At 37.1% G+C, this 20,739-nt stretch overlaps 1 protein-coding gene across 1 annotated transcript in view; it reads left to right on the forward strand.

Annotated features, from left to right (window-relative positions):
• The first annotated feature begins 1,221 nt into the window (after positions 1–1,221).
• The window catches only part of LOC135776525 (short transient receptor potential channel 5-like), a 34,911-nt gene continuing 15,393 nt past the window's right edge, over positions 1,222–20,739 (forward strand). Inside the window, exons 1-3 of the mRNA XM_065287293.1 lie at positions 1,222–1,835; positions 16,767–17,193; positions 19,421–19,942. Of these exons, the coding sequence (XP_065143365.1) occupies positions 16,807–17,193; positions 19,421–19,942 (909 nt within the window). The 5' untranslated portion in view covers positions 1,222–1,835; positions 16,767–16,806. The remainder of the gene's footprint in view (positions 1,836–16,766; positions 17,194–19,420; positions 19,943–20,739) is intronic.

Consider the following 20,739-nt stretch of genomic DNA (forward strand, 5'->3'; position numbering starts at 1 on the left):
GGGCCCCTAATGTTTGAGTCTGTATCAGACGAAGATATAGAATTCATTAAATTGTTTGGAGATTGTTAATGGACATTTCTGGTAAGTTTGATTTTTTTTCAGTATGGATCTGCAAACATCTCGACTGTAACGTCACAGTCTGTGTTATGTTAAGATTGGCCTGTTTACCAGCGATCTTTTACCTGCACAAGGTTTATATAAGAAGGAGGAAACAATCACGTTTGAGACTCATAATATCTATTATTTATCTATGCCTACATACTACAGTTTTACATTTTACACCTTTAAGTGTGTAGACGAATATGTATGTTTATACTCTCAATACAGTCAATATAATCAATACAGTGCTGCCTACTACACAGTGACTACAACTGTCAAGATCCCAGGAGTCATCTATTATACATGCCATAGCCCACGGTCACACTAGACAAGATGAATAACCCAGCACAGATTACAGCCCTTGAGTTGAACCGTGCCATGAAGTCACAGGTTTCCTTAAAAGAACGAACCCCTGTCAGAAAAGATGTCAAAATATGATATTGTATTAATGTAAAGCAGATTCACAGCGAATTCACATCATTCTGAAATGTTCATAACTTGTCACTTATGTAAGCTCTATGAAATGACAGATGAATCCATTAATGTGCTGGTGTTTGGCGGTCATTCAGCTCAATCATATATTTTAATTGAATACTGTATGAATCATTAAAATCATTTTTATTGGGATGACAGGCATGCAAATGTTAGTGAAGCTGCCAGTGTGTAGATAATAAAGTAACCAACCAGATCAATTTCAGATTAGGAAATCTGAAATAGATAGATTTATGGAAAATCATCCCCTGAAGGTGCCGTGTTTTGGCATGCAAATGAATAGCATGGTAAGTGAGCAAATGATGGCACTAAGCACCGCACGTTCGTCTGGTTTTCTCATGTTCTGCGCTGTTGGATGACTCGCACCTGCAAACCTCAAAAAGGGAATGCTCATGAGAGAAAAACAGCAAACAAACAGCACTCAGACTGGTAAACATCTCATACATACAACATCAGCTTTTGGAAAAAAAACAGCAGCTCACCCCCTCCCTCAAAAAAAAAAAAAAAATTATTCACCCCTTCTCTTTAAAACCTGTGTGACTTTCTTTTGACATTTTTAGCAGATAAAGCTGCTCTTTTCTGTACACTTACATTTTTGACATGATGTTAATGTTGATGACAACAAACAAGAAAACAACCTGGGTGCCGAAGAGGAGGGGAGAGAGAACAGAGATGTGGAACTGAGCGATGCTGCATGAGGGTGGGAGGGATAGAGACAGAGAAACGGAGAAAAGCGGATGAGGTGAAAAAGAAACGTAAGGCACAAGAGGGAACAGACAGCCGGAGCGGCACATAGACAGACGGAGGTAAAGCAGGGGATGGAGACTCCTCACTCCGACCGGCAACCATGACAACGGAGGCAAGCACAAGCCAAGCCCCCTGTACCATTACGGCACCATTAAGAGGGCTATGAACCTCGACAGACAACGGGGAAGATTACAAAACACATGAAAAGAAGATACTGAGAATAGCATCCTTGGCGTGAAACAAATCAGCTTTTATTTGAACAAACCTGGATTCATTTTTATTGTGTATGGATTTTTTTTTATCTCTGTAGAGATGAGAGGTTGAATACTGACCAAAGCAAACAGCTGGAGACCACAATGTGACCCATCAATGGAGCACCTGTGATGGGCTTAATACCCCTCAATGGTTGCTCTCTGGAGCGTGTGATCAGGTGACGGACTAACCGACTCCAAAATGAAATGATCTTGAAATTCGCTGGGAGAAGCAGAAGACGCCAGGTGAGAAGACTTTCTTAACCACGCATGCATACTACTGTAGTTTGAATCATTCTGAGATTTTGATTGCAAACATGAGCGTACAGACATCACAGTTTTGTTTACATCTGTAATGCAACAACGGGAGCATAAATCAAGACAAGGTTATTATTCAATTTTGGTTGGATAACCACACCAATAACAGTGTCATTTTTTCTGCACTACAAACACATATTCTCAAATCATATCTTCAAGGTCAGCTTCAGATAACCATGACATTTATCTTTGGGGATAGTTAAGGAATCTAAAGCAGAAGACCTCTTGTCCACAGTCATGTAAGTGTGACTTTCAACAGGTTAATGAAGCTCCCTTATTGATGCTTAGTAGAAACCATGTGTATCTGCTTCACTTACTACTATTAGTACGATTGTGAATTACAGGAAACTGGACTTGGTTACATTATATGACTGATCTGACTTAAGGATGGGCAAATCTGATTTTACACGCTAAACTGTTTGTAATGGTTACATGATGGGTAGATTGCATTGGGTAATATATCACTAAAAGGGATAGTTTGCCCAAAAATAAATATTTTGTTATCATTTATTCACTTTCATGTTGTTACAAACCTTTATAAATGTCTTCGTTGTGATGAACACAAAGGAAGAAATTTTGAGGAAAGTTTGTAACCAAATCAATCAGAGGCCCCATTCACTTCCAATTATTCTTTTTCCTATATGGAAGTCAGTGGGGCCTCTAAATAGTTTGGTTACAAACATTCCTTTAAAATATCTTATTCATGTTCAAAGACATTTATACAGGTTTGTAATGACATCAGAGTGAGTAAATGATGACATAATATTTATTTCGGGGCGAACTACCCCTTTAGGATGAATTAAAGTCACAAGGAAATTGAAATAAAAACTGTAATTTTTTATATTTTATATATATGTTTTTTTTTTTCAAATGACTTATCTGTAAGCTTCTTTTTTATTCATGTGCCTTATAATCTTTCATCAAAAAAGCAAATCTCCTCCCCTCCTTGAAGCGATCTCTCTTTACTTCTGATCATATGTCATATGGTATGGCAGGTGTGCGGGGTCCGGAAAAAGATTGCAGCGATTAGCAATTAGCAACATGACCCAATCTCCAATGATCCAATAAATTATCGATGGACAAATTCCAATTCTCGAAGTCCTGCCCTACCCTTTTCATTTCAGAAGTCGTTTCACTCGGAAATACATCACCACAAGGAAAATAAGACAGTTGCTACACTCTAAAAAATATTGGATTGTTTTTAACCCATGGCTGGGTAACTATTGGACAGAAAACATTTCTGGGTTAAAATGACCCAAATAATGGGTTGTTTTAACCCAGCCCTGGGTTGAAAACAACCCAACATTTTTAAGAGTGACTTTCATTTCATGGCAACTGTAAATTTAACCAAAATTTCATTTTTACATTTTAAAGGTACTATAAGTAGGATTTTAAGTGTTTTTTATTCAAAATCAATGTCTTTATTCATAAATATGTCCTTGTTGGTGTTAAATGACCTCTGACAGTGATCTGACTTTTGTAAGCTAAGAATTTGTTTCTCTTTACTTACATTGAACGGGTAAGTCAAAGGAGGCGTCCATGTCGTTTCGCCATATTGATAAACTATAATAGCAGAGAGGGACAAAAAGCACTAGCCTACCAATGCGATTCCACAACGCGTTTTCATTCAGAACACGTAAACTAGCTGAAACCGACAAGGAGATCAGTGAGTTCATAACGGCTACCGTAGTTGCAACACGCATTTGGAAAAGCGAGGCGCTAGAGAGCACTGTTCCTTTGAATGCAAAATACAATTTCACCACTAGATGGGGGTAAATCCTACTTACTGTCCCTTTAAATATCCTTTCATAGTCATAGTTCTAAGAAATATGCTTTTTACAGAATTGTCTGTCATGACTTTCTGTTCAACCCCGTTATAAGTTTAAAAATAGTTTTTCTGACAGAAAACATAGTTCAAATTGAAGTATGACAGCCTTTTAAGTATTTTATTATCTTTACGTTTATATAATAATAGGTTATATATATATTGATAAAAGGTTGAAATAATGTTGTACTTTATGGTTATGGTCAGGTATAGACATAAAAGGATATAATACCTGAGGGTTGCTGAATGTTTCATTCTGATTGGTTGACCAAAATTGTAAGGATGTGCATTATTATTTTGTAAACTCACACCTAAATAGTAAATCCTAAATGTTGAAATGTGAGTTAAATTAGTTCTACTCACACTAACATTTCAAGTACAATGTCTAAAATAAAACAATGTCTAAGTTAAATAATTGACAAATAATTGACAGAATTACGGCGATATAACAGTCCATTGAATTATTCGAAATTCAACTTTTCGAAAATAATGCACACTTGTAACAGTACTCAAAATAAGTACTTGTAACAGCACTACCACTGAATAATTATTTTTGAATAATTCAAACCCATTGTTAATTATTCCTTACATAATATAGGACAATATTTAGCTGGAGGTGTTAAATGAGGTTGGGCTTTTGGACGCAGATGTGCTTTACTTGTTTAATGTCCAGGGCACTCAGATTCATCTGTGTGTAAGTAATATGAAATTTCAAGGTTACTTTAGCAATTTCCCTGTAGATTAAATAATGTCATGGGTCAACAACTTAAAAAATCTGTAGGCAGGATTTAGACATAACACTCTTATCATTTTAAATACACATTATTGTTGTTGTTGAATTCTCCATTTTAAATATTTCAGGAGTGTATAAAATGCAACACAGCAATGGGATGGGACTCAAACACTTAATTATCCCTTTAGTGTGCTTGATAATTAGATCATTACTGTTAACGGTGTTGCTTAATAGTATGCATAAAAATCCTCCATAAGCAATTCTCTCATTGGCACTTGCTCATTGTGCAAGCTAAAGGGCTCAATATCATAAGCACATCCAAAGCACATTGTGTGTACACATCAGTTAAATTCACTGTTTAAAACTGTTTAGTAGTGATGCATCAGAGATGACAGGACATGGTATTAAACATTAGAGCTGGAGAGTTTGGCAAACACATACTGATGATATGTACTTGGATGCACTGTAAGCTTTGGATAACATCATAGGTTATGCCAAATGAATAATGTAATGAAAGTGACTGCATTAACACCATAACCAGAAATATTGTCACGGTAATTTTATGTTCAAGAATGAAAAATTACTTTCAGTACTGCATGTATACTGTGCAGTAATTCAGTGGCATTTTATTATCATTTTAGAATTTTCAGTATCATAAATATGATTGTCCCACATTTTTAACTTTATTGTCTGTAATTGTTTTTAAACAGTAAATGTTCAGGTTGACTCTTTGCATTGCATTATGGGATAATGTATTGCACACAGCGTGCTCTAGTATTAAACTGTACAATTAGCATACTATACAGTACATACTTCAAAGATAGTACACTACTGTCTAATTCCAAACAAATCCCTTATTCTTGCATTTTATATAATTGCATTCAGCTGGTGAGGGATATTGAGGTGCCAAAATGATCCTGCTTCTATTTTTATCCCGAAACAAATAATTCAACCGGCCGTGTGACATCACCTAACTGCATCCTGATGTCAATACGTAATTGGATGAGGCCATTCTGGCTAAAGACCCTGTTTTAGACTGTCACCTGTCACTATGAGTCACTATAACAAAGAAGCAGGCAGGTTTTGCATAATCAGGCGCTTACTGGATCCTTTTTGTCTCCTGTCATTGATGTTCTGTGAAAAACAACAGTGAAGGGACACAGTGCCGTTTATTCACATGGTGAAATTGCTAACAAGCTCTCTGCTGTAGTAAACAGCTGCCTGTCTGTAATTGAATGTGTACACCATATTGGACTGTTATGGCCAGATGTCACATAGCTTTAAACCAGTACTAACTAACCTAATGCCATAAAACCATAAAAGTGCAACAACCCTCACAGCAAAAAAAAAAATATATATATATATATTTTAATGTAAACACATTTTGTAGAAAGTAAAGCTTAAGTAAATATATATTTTTCTTTGAAATATTTGAATATATTTGAAAATATATTTAGTTTTAACATTCATATATTAACATATATTTAAAAAATTTAGTATTTTTAGGGGCAACAAATAAAATGTTTAATTTTACAACGCATATGGCCAAAAATACACATTTCCTAGCCAAAATATAAACATTTGTATAAAATGTATAAAGTATAAAATGTTTAAGTTTGTATAAAATACAAAATTATATAAAAGTATATATTTGCAGTCTAAAATATAATTGTAATAATTTCGAACCTGTTATGTTTACAGGTTTGTAACATACAAAGTTTTTCTTCCAATGCAATGTGAATATATTCCAAAATTTACAAAAATAGCCCAAAAAATATATTGGTGAAAAAAACATTTTTGTAAACACATTTTAAAATATATTTCAGTACATATATATTTTAGCCATTTTTTATATTTTGAAATATATTTAAAATTATATTTTAAAATTTCTTTTTTTGCCGTATAGTCAGGATTGATGTAAAAACATTATGCTCGGTACATCAAATTAGATGTATAGCGTAGGCAGTCTTTTGTGGCTGTCAACACCGTACAGGTGTACACGGTGTGAAATGTTTTGAGTTAGTCCCATTTTGACCACATTCAGAGGTAGTCAAAAACACATTCCACCACAGTTTACACCACAAAAGCAATCCGGTAAAATGTGTTCTCAACTACCTCTGAATGTGGTCGAAAGTGGACGATCTGATCGACCACAACGCTTCTTAATATCAGCCTCTAAAGGATCATTCTGGTTGGAGTATTAGGAAACCACCAGTCTGGTAGTCTTTACCAATGTATTCACCTTGAGGTGTCTGCACGCGTCATGACAGCAGTGTTCCCTTTTTCACTCTGTCACATTGAAATAAATGAGACATGGAGACTATCAACTCTACTTTCATTATTTTGAGGTTGCGAAAAGGCAGAATGTAAATTCTGCAGGATGTCTTAGAGGTTACCAAACAACTCATTGCTCTATTTGATGTTAGTATCAAGTACATGATGTTGTGATTTTAAACCAGTGCTGTTATTTACTCCTGCTGTTACTGAATCTGTTCAATGATCTAAGATTGTGAAAACAGAACAGCTTTGAGAAATTGAGTTCATCTAAGGTTCAGTTCTGGCCGTCTTTCTCTAGTCTGTCTGTTTCACTACACAAACTATTAGCAATAGCAATATGAATAGCAGTATTAGGCCTCACCAAATCCAATTGAACCAACATCCATGGGACTTCTACCATGTTGTGTTTAAGTTTTTACCATTGGTCCCTACAGTATCCTAAACTCAATGAAGTAGGCTACTAACCTGGAAAATTACTGAAAAAAATTAACTGAATTTTATCATTCAGTGCCACTCTTTTGGTCCTACCTTACTAAAGAAAAAAAAACTATATCATAGACTGTAAAACATATGGACTAGTGTCCGTGACGTCACCCATTGGTTTGTGAAGATCATTTTTTAAGCTTAAAATCGGCGGTGCCTGCGGTCGCCATACTGGCCACTCGTCATCACCCGCAGATAACTGAAAGATCGGGACATGGGTGAAGCTGTAGCTGGTTGCTGAAACCACGCCCGCCTACCTTCTAGTGACAGCAGTGGCAGTACACACCTCACTCAAGTGGCTACGGCCTTATGCTGCGTTCCAGGCAGGTTTTTAAGCTCGTGAATTACGACTTCAAAACCACGACTCAGGACTCTGAAGTGGGAGTATGTGTTCCAGGCAGCCTGTAACCCGTGTTTTTATGCTGCCTTCACGTGCTATGGGAAAGATGATATTTTCCATTTGTGAACTGGTATTTACCAGCGTGTTGTGTTCAAGTACATTTTCCATTTGTGAACTAGAATTTACCATTGCTTTTGTTGTCATTCAACCATTCACGACGTTGCTGCTGCTCTCCGCCATTTTGAAAAGGTCAAAGGTAATCTCATCTTGGCAACTCGGGCATCAAAATATTTTACGAGTTGCCCAGTGGAAAATACCACATGAGGGGTGTTCATGTGCATTTTCCAAGTGGGATTTTGGTATTTACCATAATTACGATAGCACGTGAAGGCAGCATTACAACCTTCTACCTGTGAAAGTGCACTGGAACGGCAGTCAAACCCGTGACTTCCCACCCTTGAACTCGTACTAGATCGATGTACTCCCAGTTCAGAGTCGTGAGTCGTGGTTTTGAAGTCGTGATTTACGGGTTACAGGTTGCCTGGAACGCAGCATTTATGCTGAACTTTAAGGCTTAATATAATTTAACTCTTTCCCCGCCAACGCTTCCCTGCCAATGACGAGAATTTCCGGTTTTCCGCAATACCGCTATTATCCACAAGGTGGCGCACTTCCGCAACTTATACAACCCGGAAGTAGCACCTCACGTGAAAGAGAAAGAACTCCGTGTATGTTTTAAAGATCGCTATGCTTCTGATCTTTTTCAAAAGTCCTTCACAAAAATGGAATTATCTCAGCTTTTTGCTCAAAATTGGGTGTTTTTGAAGAAACCTACCCATGTTTGAGAGGTGATAAAAAAGAACTAATGAAGGTAGGATGAAAGTTTTTTCCGTTTGAAAGAGGAGGGTCTGTTCTTTCATTTGATATATTGTATGTTTATATATTTAAAGAAGAACATTTTCTGGAAGGCATTAAACTTTTGTGAAAATCGTGAAAAATGCTGGCGCTGGCTGGCAACTTAAAAAAAAACGTTGGCAGGGAAAGAGTTAAACAGATGAGTTACAAAAAAATTCACCCCCCACAGTTGTCATCAAGGGCAAAATTTGCAATATAGACTAAAAACACTTTTTGTACCAGGCTGTAAACATATTATTTTCTACTGTAAAGTTGAGCATTTTAACATTAATGTCTATGGGAATTGACTCCCTTTTGGTGCCAGCCTCTATAGGCCATTCGATGAATTGCACTCTAAGTCACTTTCGTATTGGCTTTATAAGAGAGATCGGAAAGTTGCCCCTCGATCTAGACATATACTCCTTAATATTCCTCAAATATTGTTCTGCTTGAAGTCAGTTTCAAGAGTATAGTCTTACTTTATAAGCTTTCACAAGTTCTAGTGACAATTTCACAGACACCACCATAAGCTTTTCATATTTTTCACATGAACCCACACCTTTGATGAAATAGATGGGACTTAACTACCACCCATGGACATTTTACTAGTTTGCCTGTGCATTCAGTCTAATGGTAAACAAACTTGGTTTGGTGTCCTCGGAAGAAGGACAATGGTTCCTGAGATCAAACCCACAACCTTTGCACTGCTAACGCAATGCTCTCCCAACATTTTCAAGAGTATAAAGTTCAGAGTAATGGAGGAAATGTAAACACAGTAGATCTACAAAGAAGTGAAACAGTGGAAAGAATGAACAGCTGCTTTGGGATTAAACCAGAGTGAATCTCAATATTTGTGTTCACACTACAGTGTATGAATTCAAATGCTCTGGGATGCTTTGACAGGCTTGTGAAGAGTATGATTCTCTGTAGCTCCATCACTATGTCAAAAGCAAAAAATTGGATTTGTTCCTCTTTAAAAATACCTCAGCTGCTGTTTATTGCTGGAGGCCAAAGCCTGTGTGATTCACAGGAGACTTTTGCTTTTTATCTCAAATGAGTGATTTTTTGTTGTTAAAACATACAGCAAAAATGTCTCACTTTCTTATTCCCTTTACACTCACACACAGGCACTAAATACATATTTATCCCTTTAAATGTAGCGTACTCCCTACTGTGTTCCTTATTATGAGTTTTTATGATGAAGAGTGTTCTTCATCATGAAAACTTAATCTAAATTAAATTAAGACATAATAGCCCCGACTGCTGTTGAAATGAATGTGTGATGCTATTTTAATAAATATGAAACTTAAATAGACAACATTTATGATGAATATAATAATTGATACATGGTTTCTGGTAGAAATGCTGCCAGTCATAATTCTGCTACTCGGTAAGGGTGCAATAGTTAGTTTTGGAGTGCAAAGTGTGCATATGTGAGAAAGCTGTACACATCTGTAGGTATTCACTGCCAGATCGGACTGATGAGCTAAAACGTATCAGCCCAGTCCAACAAACATGCTGAATAAAACATGGGCTTGATTCCCTGTGGAAGCCTTGTTCAGATTTTATGAAGCAGCGAGGTGTGAAGAACAACACACTAAACGGGAAAACAGACCATCTCCCATCTTACGTAATGAAATAATGAAACTCTAGCACACAGGAGTGTAAAGTGCATCAAATAAAACTTTATGATATTCAAATTGGCAGGGTCACTGTAAAACAGGCAGCTGTTCCGCTTTTGGCAAAGTTTACTAACCAATGCCAAGAGGGGTAAAATGCTATGAAGTGAGAGTGCTAATAATTGTTTGACCGTGCAAGACAGAATATAATCACAGGTTAAAGGCGCTCTAAGCGAATTGAAGCGTTTTAGCCCATAAAAATTTTTTTTGTTACATACCGGAAACATCTCCTCACTATCTGCTTGCTGCCTGTCCGCTGATCAAACTGTAAAAAAACACGATCTCTGTAGACAGCCCAGGCTTCACAAACGGCAATATCAACAAGTGGCCAAACCTAGCATCACAAAACAAAACAAAGTATTCCAGCCAATAAACGACAAAAAGGATTTGGGGGTGGGGGTTGGGCGCGTTCATGAAAGCACGGAAGGGAGGGGGAGGGGGAGGAGTTAGCTACGCTCCGTCTGTTTGAAAACAGTTCAAACGTCAACAATAACTAACGTCTCGCAGATTCGCTTAGAGAGCCTTTAAGGTTTAAAGTTTGAAATTGTATGTATCTTATTATCCTAAGACAGTATCTTTAAGTGCTTATCCAGCTAATCATAAATTGTGCCAAAAATGTTCCCAGAACGATTGTTTTTGTTCCCAAATGTTATTTTTTAAGTTTCGTTTTTTGGTTCCCCAGGAATCTTTTCTTTACGTAAATAGGATGTTAGTAAGTTAGTTTTTGGTTGCAAAATGTTTCTTTTTTTGTTCTCAAGGAAACTTTTCTTTATGTAAATTTAACGTTCGTTTTTATTTTCGGGAACGTTCCCAGAAAGTAAGTTTTTGGTTCCCAAATGTTATTTTTTAAATTTCATTTTTGGGTTCCCCAAGAAAATGTTCTTTATGTAAATAGAACGTCAGTTTTTTCGGGAACGTTTTCGGAAACATTTTTAGTTTTTAAATGTTACTTTTTAAGTTTCGTTTTTGGTTCCCCAGGAAACTTTTCTTTATGTAAATAGAACATTCGATTTTTTTTGGAACTTTTTCGGGAACATTTTTAGTTTTCAAATGTTACTTTTCAAGTTTCGTTTTTTTGATTCCCCAGGAAACTTTTCTTTATGTAGATTAGGGTTGTTGAGGTGACAGAATTTTCCCACCGGTTAATCAGCGCGTGACAAACCCGGGTGGGAGGGGCTTATAAATGCACGGAAGTGCGCATTTTACTTTCACTATTGAATTAGATGCATCTGTTGTTTAAATCCAGCGGTTGCGTACGCTGCGTTAAATCGCGTATGAATTTGCGTGCAAATGCAAGTGCAACAGCTGGTTTAAGTGCTTGAGTCAATGTGCGCAGGTACTTCTGACAGAAACCCGCCAGTCCCAAGCAGAGCAACCGGCTATTCCTCCATAAAGCGCTGCTTGAATGATGGGTTTATTATTCTTCTTAATGAAAAACACAACAACAAAAAGATCTCGCCTATATTAAACATCATATATGTATATTATAACAAAACCGAGTAGGCACGCGGCTTCTGCCTTCGTCTGCTTGCCGCAGTTTGACAGGAATAAATGAAATCTGACACCCGCAGCCACTGCTCTGATGACGCGCGTTCAGCTCCGCTGAATTCAGGGAGCAGACACATTCAGTTGTAAGTGTTTGCTCTCTCTAAAGAAACTAAATTATTTAATTACAAGAAAATATCAAAACGACGGTGAAAGACGAGGTCGCGGTGGGCAAGTGATCTAACCAGTGAGAGGCTGAAGCACCGGTTATCACCGTTTCACCGACTATCACAACAAGCCTAATGTAAATAGAACATTAGTTCTTATTTTCCAGAACGTTCCCAGAAAGTTAGTTTTTGGTTTTCAAATGTTACTTTTTAAGTTTCGTTTTTTGGTTCCCCAGGAAACTTTTCTTTACGTAAATAGAACGTTAGTTTTTTTCGGGAACGTTTTCGGGAACGTTTTCAATTTTCAAATGTTACTCTTTAAGTTTCGTTTTTTGTTCCCCAGGAAACTTTTATTTATGTAAATAGAATGTAAGTTTTTTTTTGGGAACGTTTTTGGGAACGTTTTCAATTTTCAAATGTTACTTTTTAAGTTTCTTTTTGGTTCCCCAAAAAAATTTTTCTTTACGTAAATAGAACTTTAGATTTTTTTTCGGGAACGTTTTCAATTTTCAAATGTTACTCTTTAAGTTTCGTTTTTGGTTCCCCAGGAAACTTTATGTATATAGAATGTAAGATTTTTGGTTCCTAGAACATTACCATAACCAGCAACTAATGTTAGGGAAACAATTTCGACAAAATATAGAGGACATAAAACAGAAATTGATTGACAGGTAAATAAATAATACCATGTCTAAAACATGCCATATAATGATTCGTATTCCAATAATCTAAAACTATAATGTTAACAAATAATGTACCACTTTATACTTAATTATACTTAATGGACCAGGAATAAAAGGCATGATGATAAAAACATTTACATTACATTACATTTATCCTTTTTGCAGACACTTACAGTGCATTCAGGCTATACTTGTATCAATATGAGTGCTCCATGAGACTCTAACTCACAACCTATGCGCTGCTAATGCAATGCTCTACCGATTGAGCCTAATGGTTTAAAATAATATTACATTGAAACTGATTGCTAATTAAGGATAAAGGTGTTAATTATTCTTCTAAATACACAACCCAGTTATATGTTTATTTCTTCACAACACTCTAGACAATTTCAATCAATTATTTTTAATGGGGTATCGATCTGCAGACAGGCCAATGCCAGGAAACACAGGCCGTCCATCCTATAGCAGTGAATCAGTCATGCAGGTAATGCACCTGCCCCTGCTCTATTTAGTGTGTAATGGATTCATAACAATGTAAGATCATATTTGCAAATGTTTACATTCATGTCACACCAAAAACCATGACAAAAGAGAAGGAGATAGCATGAAACATATATACATATTTAATTTTCCTAACATGCCTGTCATAAAATGATCAAAAATGGTCCCAAGCTGTCACTGGGACAGAACCTTTTTAAAAAGGCAGTTACAGATGTATACATTTGGTACCAATATGTATCTTTTATGAGGTGCTTTTTGATGTCATAGAAGAAGCATTTTGGCTGAATGGTTCAATAAAGAACCTTTAACTTACTGTTTCACAAAAGTTTTTCAAACATTTCTTTTTGGGTTATTTGAGGACAGAAAAATCGCTGTGAAGAAAATTTTAAGCACCTTTATTTTGAAGAGATACAGTAGCTCCCACTATTGCTAGACAGTTCTTGACTGTAAAAGATATTGACCCCTGTTGTCAAGTGAAATCATTTTCTGATGGATGATTCAGGAGTTTCAATCACTGGTAGTGAACAGCACTCAGTGGAAATCAGGTTTCAATCAAGCCTGAACAAATTGAACAAAACACTCACAGTTAGACATCACTCATGTTCAAATGTTGAACTTTTGATTGTTAATAGATAAAACCATCATGTTTTTTATATTTAATTAATTTATATTTCTCTAGAATTGCAAAAGCAAAATGGTTTTCAAAGGCCATATTGGTCCAACCGATGGTATATTTCACCCACATCTTATTGAGCTTCAGGGAAACTCGTAGAAGCAGATTTAGTTTTGGTTTTATTAGTTATTGAAGAAGGCAGACATTTGTCCAGTCACACAGAGCTAAATCTATCACACAAATTTATTTCAAATCCTCCAGGACAGATTTTTATGAATGTTTCAAATAAACACGCTCTTAAATGATTCATAGTTCAACAATTTCCTGTAAAGGCAAACCGCAGTGTGCTCAGTTGAAATCTTTGCCATTTTCTGGAAAAACTGAGTCATTTAATTATTGAGAATTTTGAGCCGGTAAACCAGCTGCATTTTTGCAACAAATGGATTGGAAAAGTCAGGAAATTAAACAACCATAGACTTAAGACTGGCTTCCTGATTTCCAAACCAATTGCATTTTTATTTGATGTATATTAACTTGGTCTAGCTCAGCACAATATTTGTTGCATTGTAATGTTAAAGTCGCAATGAAATTGAAATGAAAAACTATATATGTATTTTTAATAGTGTGGTATTATTAACAAATGACTTATCTGTGAGCTTCATTATTTTTTAAAAATTTGTGTGTGCTCATAATCTTTAATCAAAAATGCAAATCTCCTCCCCTCCTCAAAACGATCTCTCTTCACTTCCGGTCAAAAGTATGGCAGGTGGGCGGGGTCCGGGAGAAGATCGCAGTGATTAGCAATTAGCAACACGACCCAACTTCAAACGATCCAATCAGATCTCGATGGACAAATTCAAATCCAGCCCTGCCTTATTTCATCTCAAAAGCCGTTTCATTCGGATATACGTCACCACGGGGAAAATAAGGCAATCGCTACTTCCGTTTCATGGCGACTTTAAATGCATAATGTAGTGTATTTAACAAATTGGTCAACGTAAACAACTGTGTCAACATCAGAAATATTTAACATTTTTATCCAAAAACCTAAACATGCCTATCCTTATACCAACCCAGTTTCACAAAAATGTTTTATATAGTCATGTAAATTTTTTATTCTTTTTTTTGTGATATAATCACGAATTTCTGTTTTCTTGTGATCATCACGTATTGATTACTCAACTGTTTTGTCCTATTTTCTTACCATTGTCGCTTCGGTTTAGGGTTAGATTTACATAAAGTTATCCAAACCCAACTCTTACCCTAACGCCAGGTGACATAAAAAAATAAATCAGAAAAAATAGTATAAACCAAAACACAAAGTGACATTCTCAAATCTAACCCTAAACCAAAGCAACAACGGTTTGAAAATAGTAAGAAGCAGTTGAGTAACCAATACGTGATAATCACATGAAAACAGATATTCGTTATCAATCACGAAAAAACGCGGAAATTCGTGATAATATCACGAACCTCCGTAAGACTACGAACCTCCGTGAGACTGTGTACCTACATATCTATTCCAACATAACAGACCAATAAATGATTGGTGTGGTGGCACAGGGTAGCACTGTTACCTCACAGCAAGAAGGTCCACGGTTTAAGCCCCGATTGGCATTTCTGTGTAAAGTTTGCATGTTCTCCTGGTCTCTGCATGGGTTTCCTCCTACAGGCCAAAAATGTGCAAGTTTAGTGATTTGGAGATGCCGAATTGCCTCACCCCCAACTAGTGCATGGATTAACTTGTGTGGATCAAGATGCATTTGGGTCGATTGGATCACAAGTGGACGATGGGGTGCAAAACGGTTTGAGCTCGTCCACTTTCGACCACATTCAGAGGTAGTCAAAAAACGCATTCGACCGGATTGCTTTTGTGGAGTAGACGTGCATGTGGTCGAATGTGTTCAAGCAGCCACAAAAGACTGCCTACTTTCCGCCTATTGATCTAATGTATTGTACTGAGCACAATGATTTTCTATTAGCCATGACTTCTAGAGCGAACCCACGGTGTAAGGATGATCTTTTGGCTTTCATTGATAAAACTGAAGCTTCTTCGCTCTTTCATGCATTTCATTTTGAGAGCGTGTGAAAGTTGTTTGAGCTTACTCATCAATTGCTCTAAAATATCATCTTAGACACACATGTACAAAACACTGTGCAGCATGTTTACTAACAACACAAGCAGCAGACTCTGACCTAATATTAGTGCGCGCCAATTTAAACCCGTCATTTCTCCAACTCGCTTTTAAAGGTGCAGTGTGTAATTTTTAGAAGGATCTTTTGAAAGAAATGCAAAATAATATAAAAAACTATATTATCAGTGGTGTATAAAGACCTTTTATAATGAACCGTTATGTTTTTATAACCTAAGATTGACACGTTTTTATCTACATACACCGAGGGTCCCCTTAAATGGAGGTCGCCATTTTGTGCCACCATGTTTCTACAGAAGCTCTAAACGAACAAATGTTTTTACTAAGTTGTCTACGATGATGAAATGTTTACTAAGTGCTCTTCCGCCATACAATATAGTTCTCATTTTTAGAGAAAATCATTTTATTTTGTGCCACGATACTTACTTGTGTAACTACTCATGTAACAGTCTTTAAATAGAGAAAACATGGAAGTGTTTGGTGGCTTCTAAATTTATCCCTGTTTGGATCCTAAGGAATATATGGGGCTAGGCTAAATGCTAACACATTCACGACACGCTGTACAAAGATTAAGTGCCTGCATTGACAAAAGATAGGTATGGATTAATTCATCTGAACTGATGTACGAAGAACATGGTAAAATATTGAAAATGGTGGTGTTTTCCTTTAATACCAGGTATAAACAACCTTGTGTATGGATTAGTTCTCAGCAAAAATCTAGCCATAGATGCTGGAATAGTGTGAAAAATAAATAAATAAAATAAATTATTTTTAAACAAATACTATAAAAACCCAATGAATCTAAAATCTTGTTGTGTTCCTATAGCTCAACTCATAAATCATCATGTTAGCAGTTTAAAAGGTTATGGGTTCAAATTCCCAGAGGACACATACTGAATACCACTACATTATATAGTGGTATACATATTATACTAATTGTAGGTCACTTTGGATAAAAGCATCTGCCAAATGCATACATGTAATGTATTTTGAAAAGTCCCTAAATGACTGTTTTTTTTTGTTCAGCTTGCCCTGGACTCTGGTCAGCCTGTGCCACCACGTCTTTATGAAACCAATGGCGCAGCTGTACTACAATAAGGCCAGCAACTCGCCGTACCGCGACCGCATTCCGCTACAAATCGTCCGGGCGGAGGTCGAGCTGTCCGCCAAAGAACGGGCTTACCTGACCGCGGTGGAGAAGGGCGATTATGCTGGAGTTAAACAGGCTCTGGAGGAGGCAGAGATTTATTACAACATTAACATCAACTGCCTGGACTCGCTGGGCCGTAGCGCCCTACTCATTGCCATAGAGAATGAGAACCTGGAGGTGATGGAGCTGCTGCTGAGTCACGGCGTGCACATGGGTGACGCGCTCCTCTACGCCATCCGAAAGGAGGTGGTGGGAGCTGTGGAGCTGCTGCTGTCCTACAGGAAGCTTACAAGCGAAAAACAGGTGCGTGATGATTTTGAAAATGAATTTGTGAGTCTATCTGTGAAATCCAGGCTCTAAAGTCTCATAAACTATAGATGAGATGAAAAACATTAACGTTCATTTGATTTCTTACTGATTTCAATTTTTGACATGATCTTACTCAGTGAATATTAAAGATATCAAGGTTATATTTTTACAGAACGAGTCTATGTAGAAAACTTTAGCTGGGTTTTCACAGACTGGAATAATTTTTGTATTATTTATTTTCATTCAGAAGACATGTAAACTAGAGATTAACATCAAATCCCTTATCATTAGACAGAATATGGCCATTTTTCCTATCAAAAAGCTGTCTGTGTTTTTTTTCTGTAATTTTTGCTGTGGAGATGTGTTCTGTACTCTTCTACAAGTGAAAGTCACAGGCACAGTTTGAAACCTTTTAATTAGTTTGCATTCACCGGCTCTGTGTGGCTTTTAGCACCATTATGGTGCTTTCATGAAACATCTTCAGATTTAATCACACAGCCTTTTTAAGTGAAATGAAAGTATAGAGAGATCCGGGTTTTAGATGTGTGGCTGCTGGTAAGAAGAGGTCATTTCACAAGGAGTTCAATTTTCTTTCGTATTTTGAGATAAATGTTTGTTTTGTGTTTTATGAAACCATGCTGTAACTTAGAGATTCTCTATAGACCAAAACTAGGCTGCAAAACTGGACTGGACAAAACTTGGTTTGTCGTATTGTCACCCAAAACCGTAACTCATTCTGCACGGTTTGTCGTATTTTCACCCAAAAATTCTCAAAGACTTACACACGAAATTCGACGAGTCATAGCTCCAGGATTTTGCTGATTTTGGGTTACAACATTTGAAAATTTTGGTAGGCTCTGGAAGGACATACAAGCAGCCTTTGGAGTATTGTCATTGGCCGCTACCAAGCCACCCCCTAACAACCAAAAACAGTACCCTAGCAACCAATTAACAGAACATTGTAGAGACATGGCAGTTAGTTAAAATTACTCAAACTGGCAAGCAGCCTTTGGAGTATTGTCATTGGTAGTTGCCAAACCACTCCCTAGCAACCAATTAACAAAGCCTATATCTCTGCATCACAACATTGTAGAGACATGGCAGTTGGTTTATATCACTCAAACTGGCAAGCAACTTATGGAGTAATGCAACTGGCAACTGCCAAGTCACTCCCCTAGCAATCTAGTTAAATGACATGATTGCAAAAATAACAGTAACACTTTACAATAAGGTTCTAGTTGTTAACATAACTAAATGCCTTAGCTAACAAAAGTTTTTGAGCCTTTATTAATATTTGTTAATGTTAGTTAATACCATTACAATTGTGATGAACTGCGGGGGAAACAAACCATTCAAACAAATCAAGAGGGAACAGTGGAAACGAATCAAACAATGATGGGATGATCTAATGAGATGACAAGGGGGGCGGGGCATAAACGAGACACGGAAGCACACGGCCCAAACAAAGGCCAAGTGCTACCAAAAAGAACATGGGACTGCCACAATCCTGCTACGGCTTTCCTGATTTTGCCAAGTGGTTGATGTCCTCAGGGCAACATTATGTTGACCCTGGGAGAACATTTCAATCAACCAATCAGATTTCAGAAATAAGTTTACAGTTTGTTTTAAGTTTAAGCTTACAACCAGGATTAGTTGTAAAACCATTGTTTTTCACTTATCATGTCCCTCTGATTTAAGGGTTTGGTTATGGTTATGGTAAGGGTTGGGGTTTGGGGTGGGTTTAGGATTTATTTAGAAAAATGTTGTCCTTGGGTCAACACAATTTGAAATTTACATAAACCCTGCCCAGGGAACACACTGCGCAGGGGGCTTTCTTCGAAACACCCAATCTGGGACAGCTAACCAATATGAGCATATTGAATATTTCTGAGGGAGGGGCTTCATAGACTACTAAATAACCTGTTTTTAAGAGGATGGAAACAGCAATGCAGAATTAAGGGTAAAATAATGTTCTTTTAAATAAAGCATAAACCCGATAAACACAATCAAGGCTGAGAAAACTCCAGATTTAACCCCACCCCTTAAAATTATTATATACCATAACAAATATGTGTCTTCTTTAAATAGCCCCAAGGGTCAGAATGCTGAGGGAAACTTGTTGTATAAAAAGTATAGGTGCAACTTTAAAATCTTGCTTGGTATGAGAAGACGGAGACTTCCCTATAAATTGATGTTTTTTATCCAATTTGATCTCATACAGGTACCTTCTCTCATGATGGACACCCAGTTTTCCGAGTTTACACCTGATATCACACCGATCATGTTGGCTGCCCACACCAACAACTATGAGATAATCAAGCTCTTGGTCCAACGAAAAGTCACTATCCCCCGACCTCACCAGATCCGCTGTGACTGCGTGGAATGCGTTTCCAGTTCGGAAGTGGACAGCCTGCGTCATTCCCGTTCACGGCTGAACATCTACAAAACCCTCGCCAGCCCCTCTCTCATCGCCCTGTCCAGTGAAGACCCCATACTCACGGCCTTCAGGCTGGGCTGGGAACTGAAGGAGCTCAGTAAGGTGGAGAATGAGTTTCGGCAGGAATACGAGGAGCTATCGCAGCAGTGTAAACTCTTCGCTAAAGATCTACTAGATCAGGCGCGCAGTTCACGGGAGCTGGAGACCATCTTGAACCACCGGGATGACCACAGTGATGAGCTGGACCCTCGCGAGTGCAGAGACCTGGCCAAGCTTAAACTGGCCATTAAGTACCATCAAAAAGAGGTGAGGATCAACGATGGAGAGAGTATCTTTTAGTGATCACATTACATTTCAATGTCTATATGGATTTGGGTGCTGTAGCATTTTGCGTTTAAAAGACGTCTTATACACATCTAGGCTAAAACAAGGCTAAATTTGTCTGGGCTGTCAGTGATAATTTAATAGATGTCTAATCATGGTCAAAATGTAAATGAAACAAAATCAATTAAACCAAACATGTAACCAAAATCAAGTTAATTTTGGCTAGAAATGGGTTATATACTAAAAAAAATACTGAACCAAGACAAGAAACTTTTTCCAAGGAAAGTTGTAAAAGGTTTTCATAGGAACAGTAGTTTCTCTAACTGAGATGAGATGAAAGTTAAGCTTTGTTATTGAACATTTGAATAGTTGGGTTTAATAGGAACAGAAGCAGAATTGGCTCCTTTTATTCAACATAAAGACATTGCATAGCAATGTAGGTCAGGCAATAGGAGAAATAGGATTTTTAAACAGTTATTTACACAATTACTATAAGCAGGCACATCATTTCACACATGCATTGTGTTAAAATGAACGTTTTTGAGTCATTTCAGAGAAAGGGATTTGTATTTCTCATTAAAACATTCAAACACGGCTTAGACAGAAGTCTAAGCTTGGCAAATTTATTCAAGACTGATATTTTTCTTTTGTAAAACAGATTAAAGTCTGTGTAAAGTCATGTAAGATAATAGAGCCGCCATTCATTTCCCCGCCCCTAACACAAAGGCGTTCAGGTTGTAGCGCTATTTGAAAGTTGAGAGAGATGACAGCTATCTGGT

Source organism: Paramisgurnus dabryanus, chromosome 18, assembly GCF_030506205.2.
Source record: "Paramisgurnus dabryanus chromosome 18, PD_genome_1.1, whole genome shotgun sequence".
Lineage (NCBI taxonomy): Eukaryota > Metazoa > Chordata > Actinopteri > Cypriniformes > Cobitidae > Paramisgurnus > Paramisgurnus dabryanus.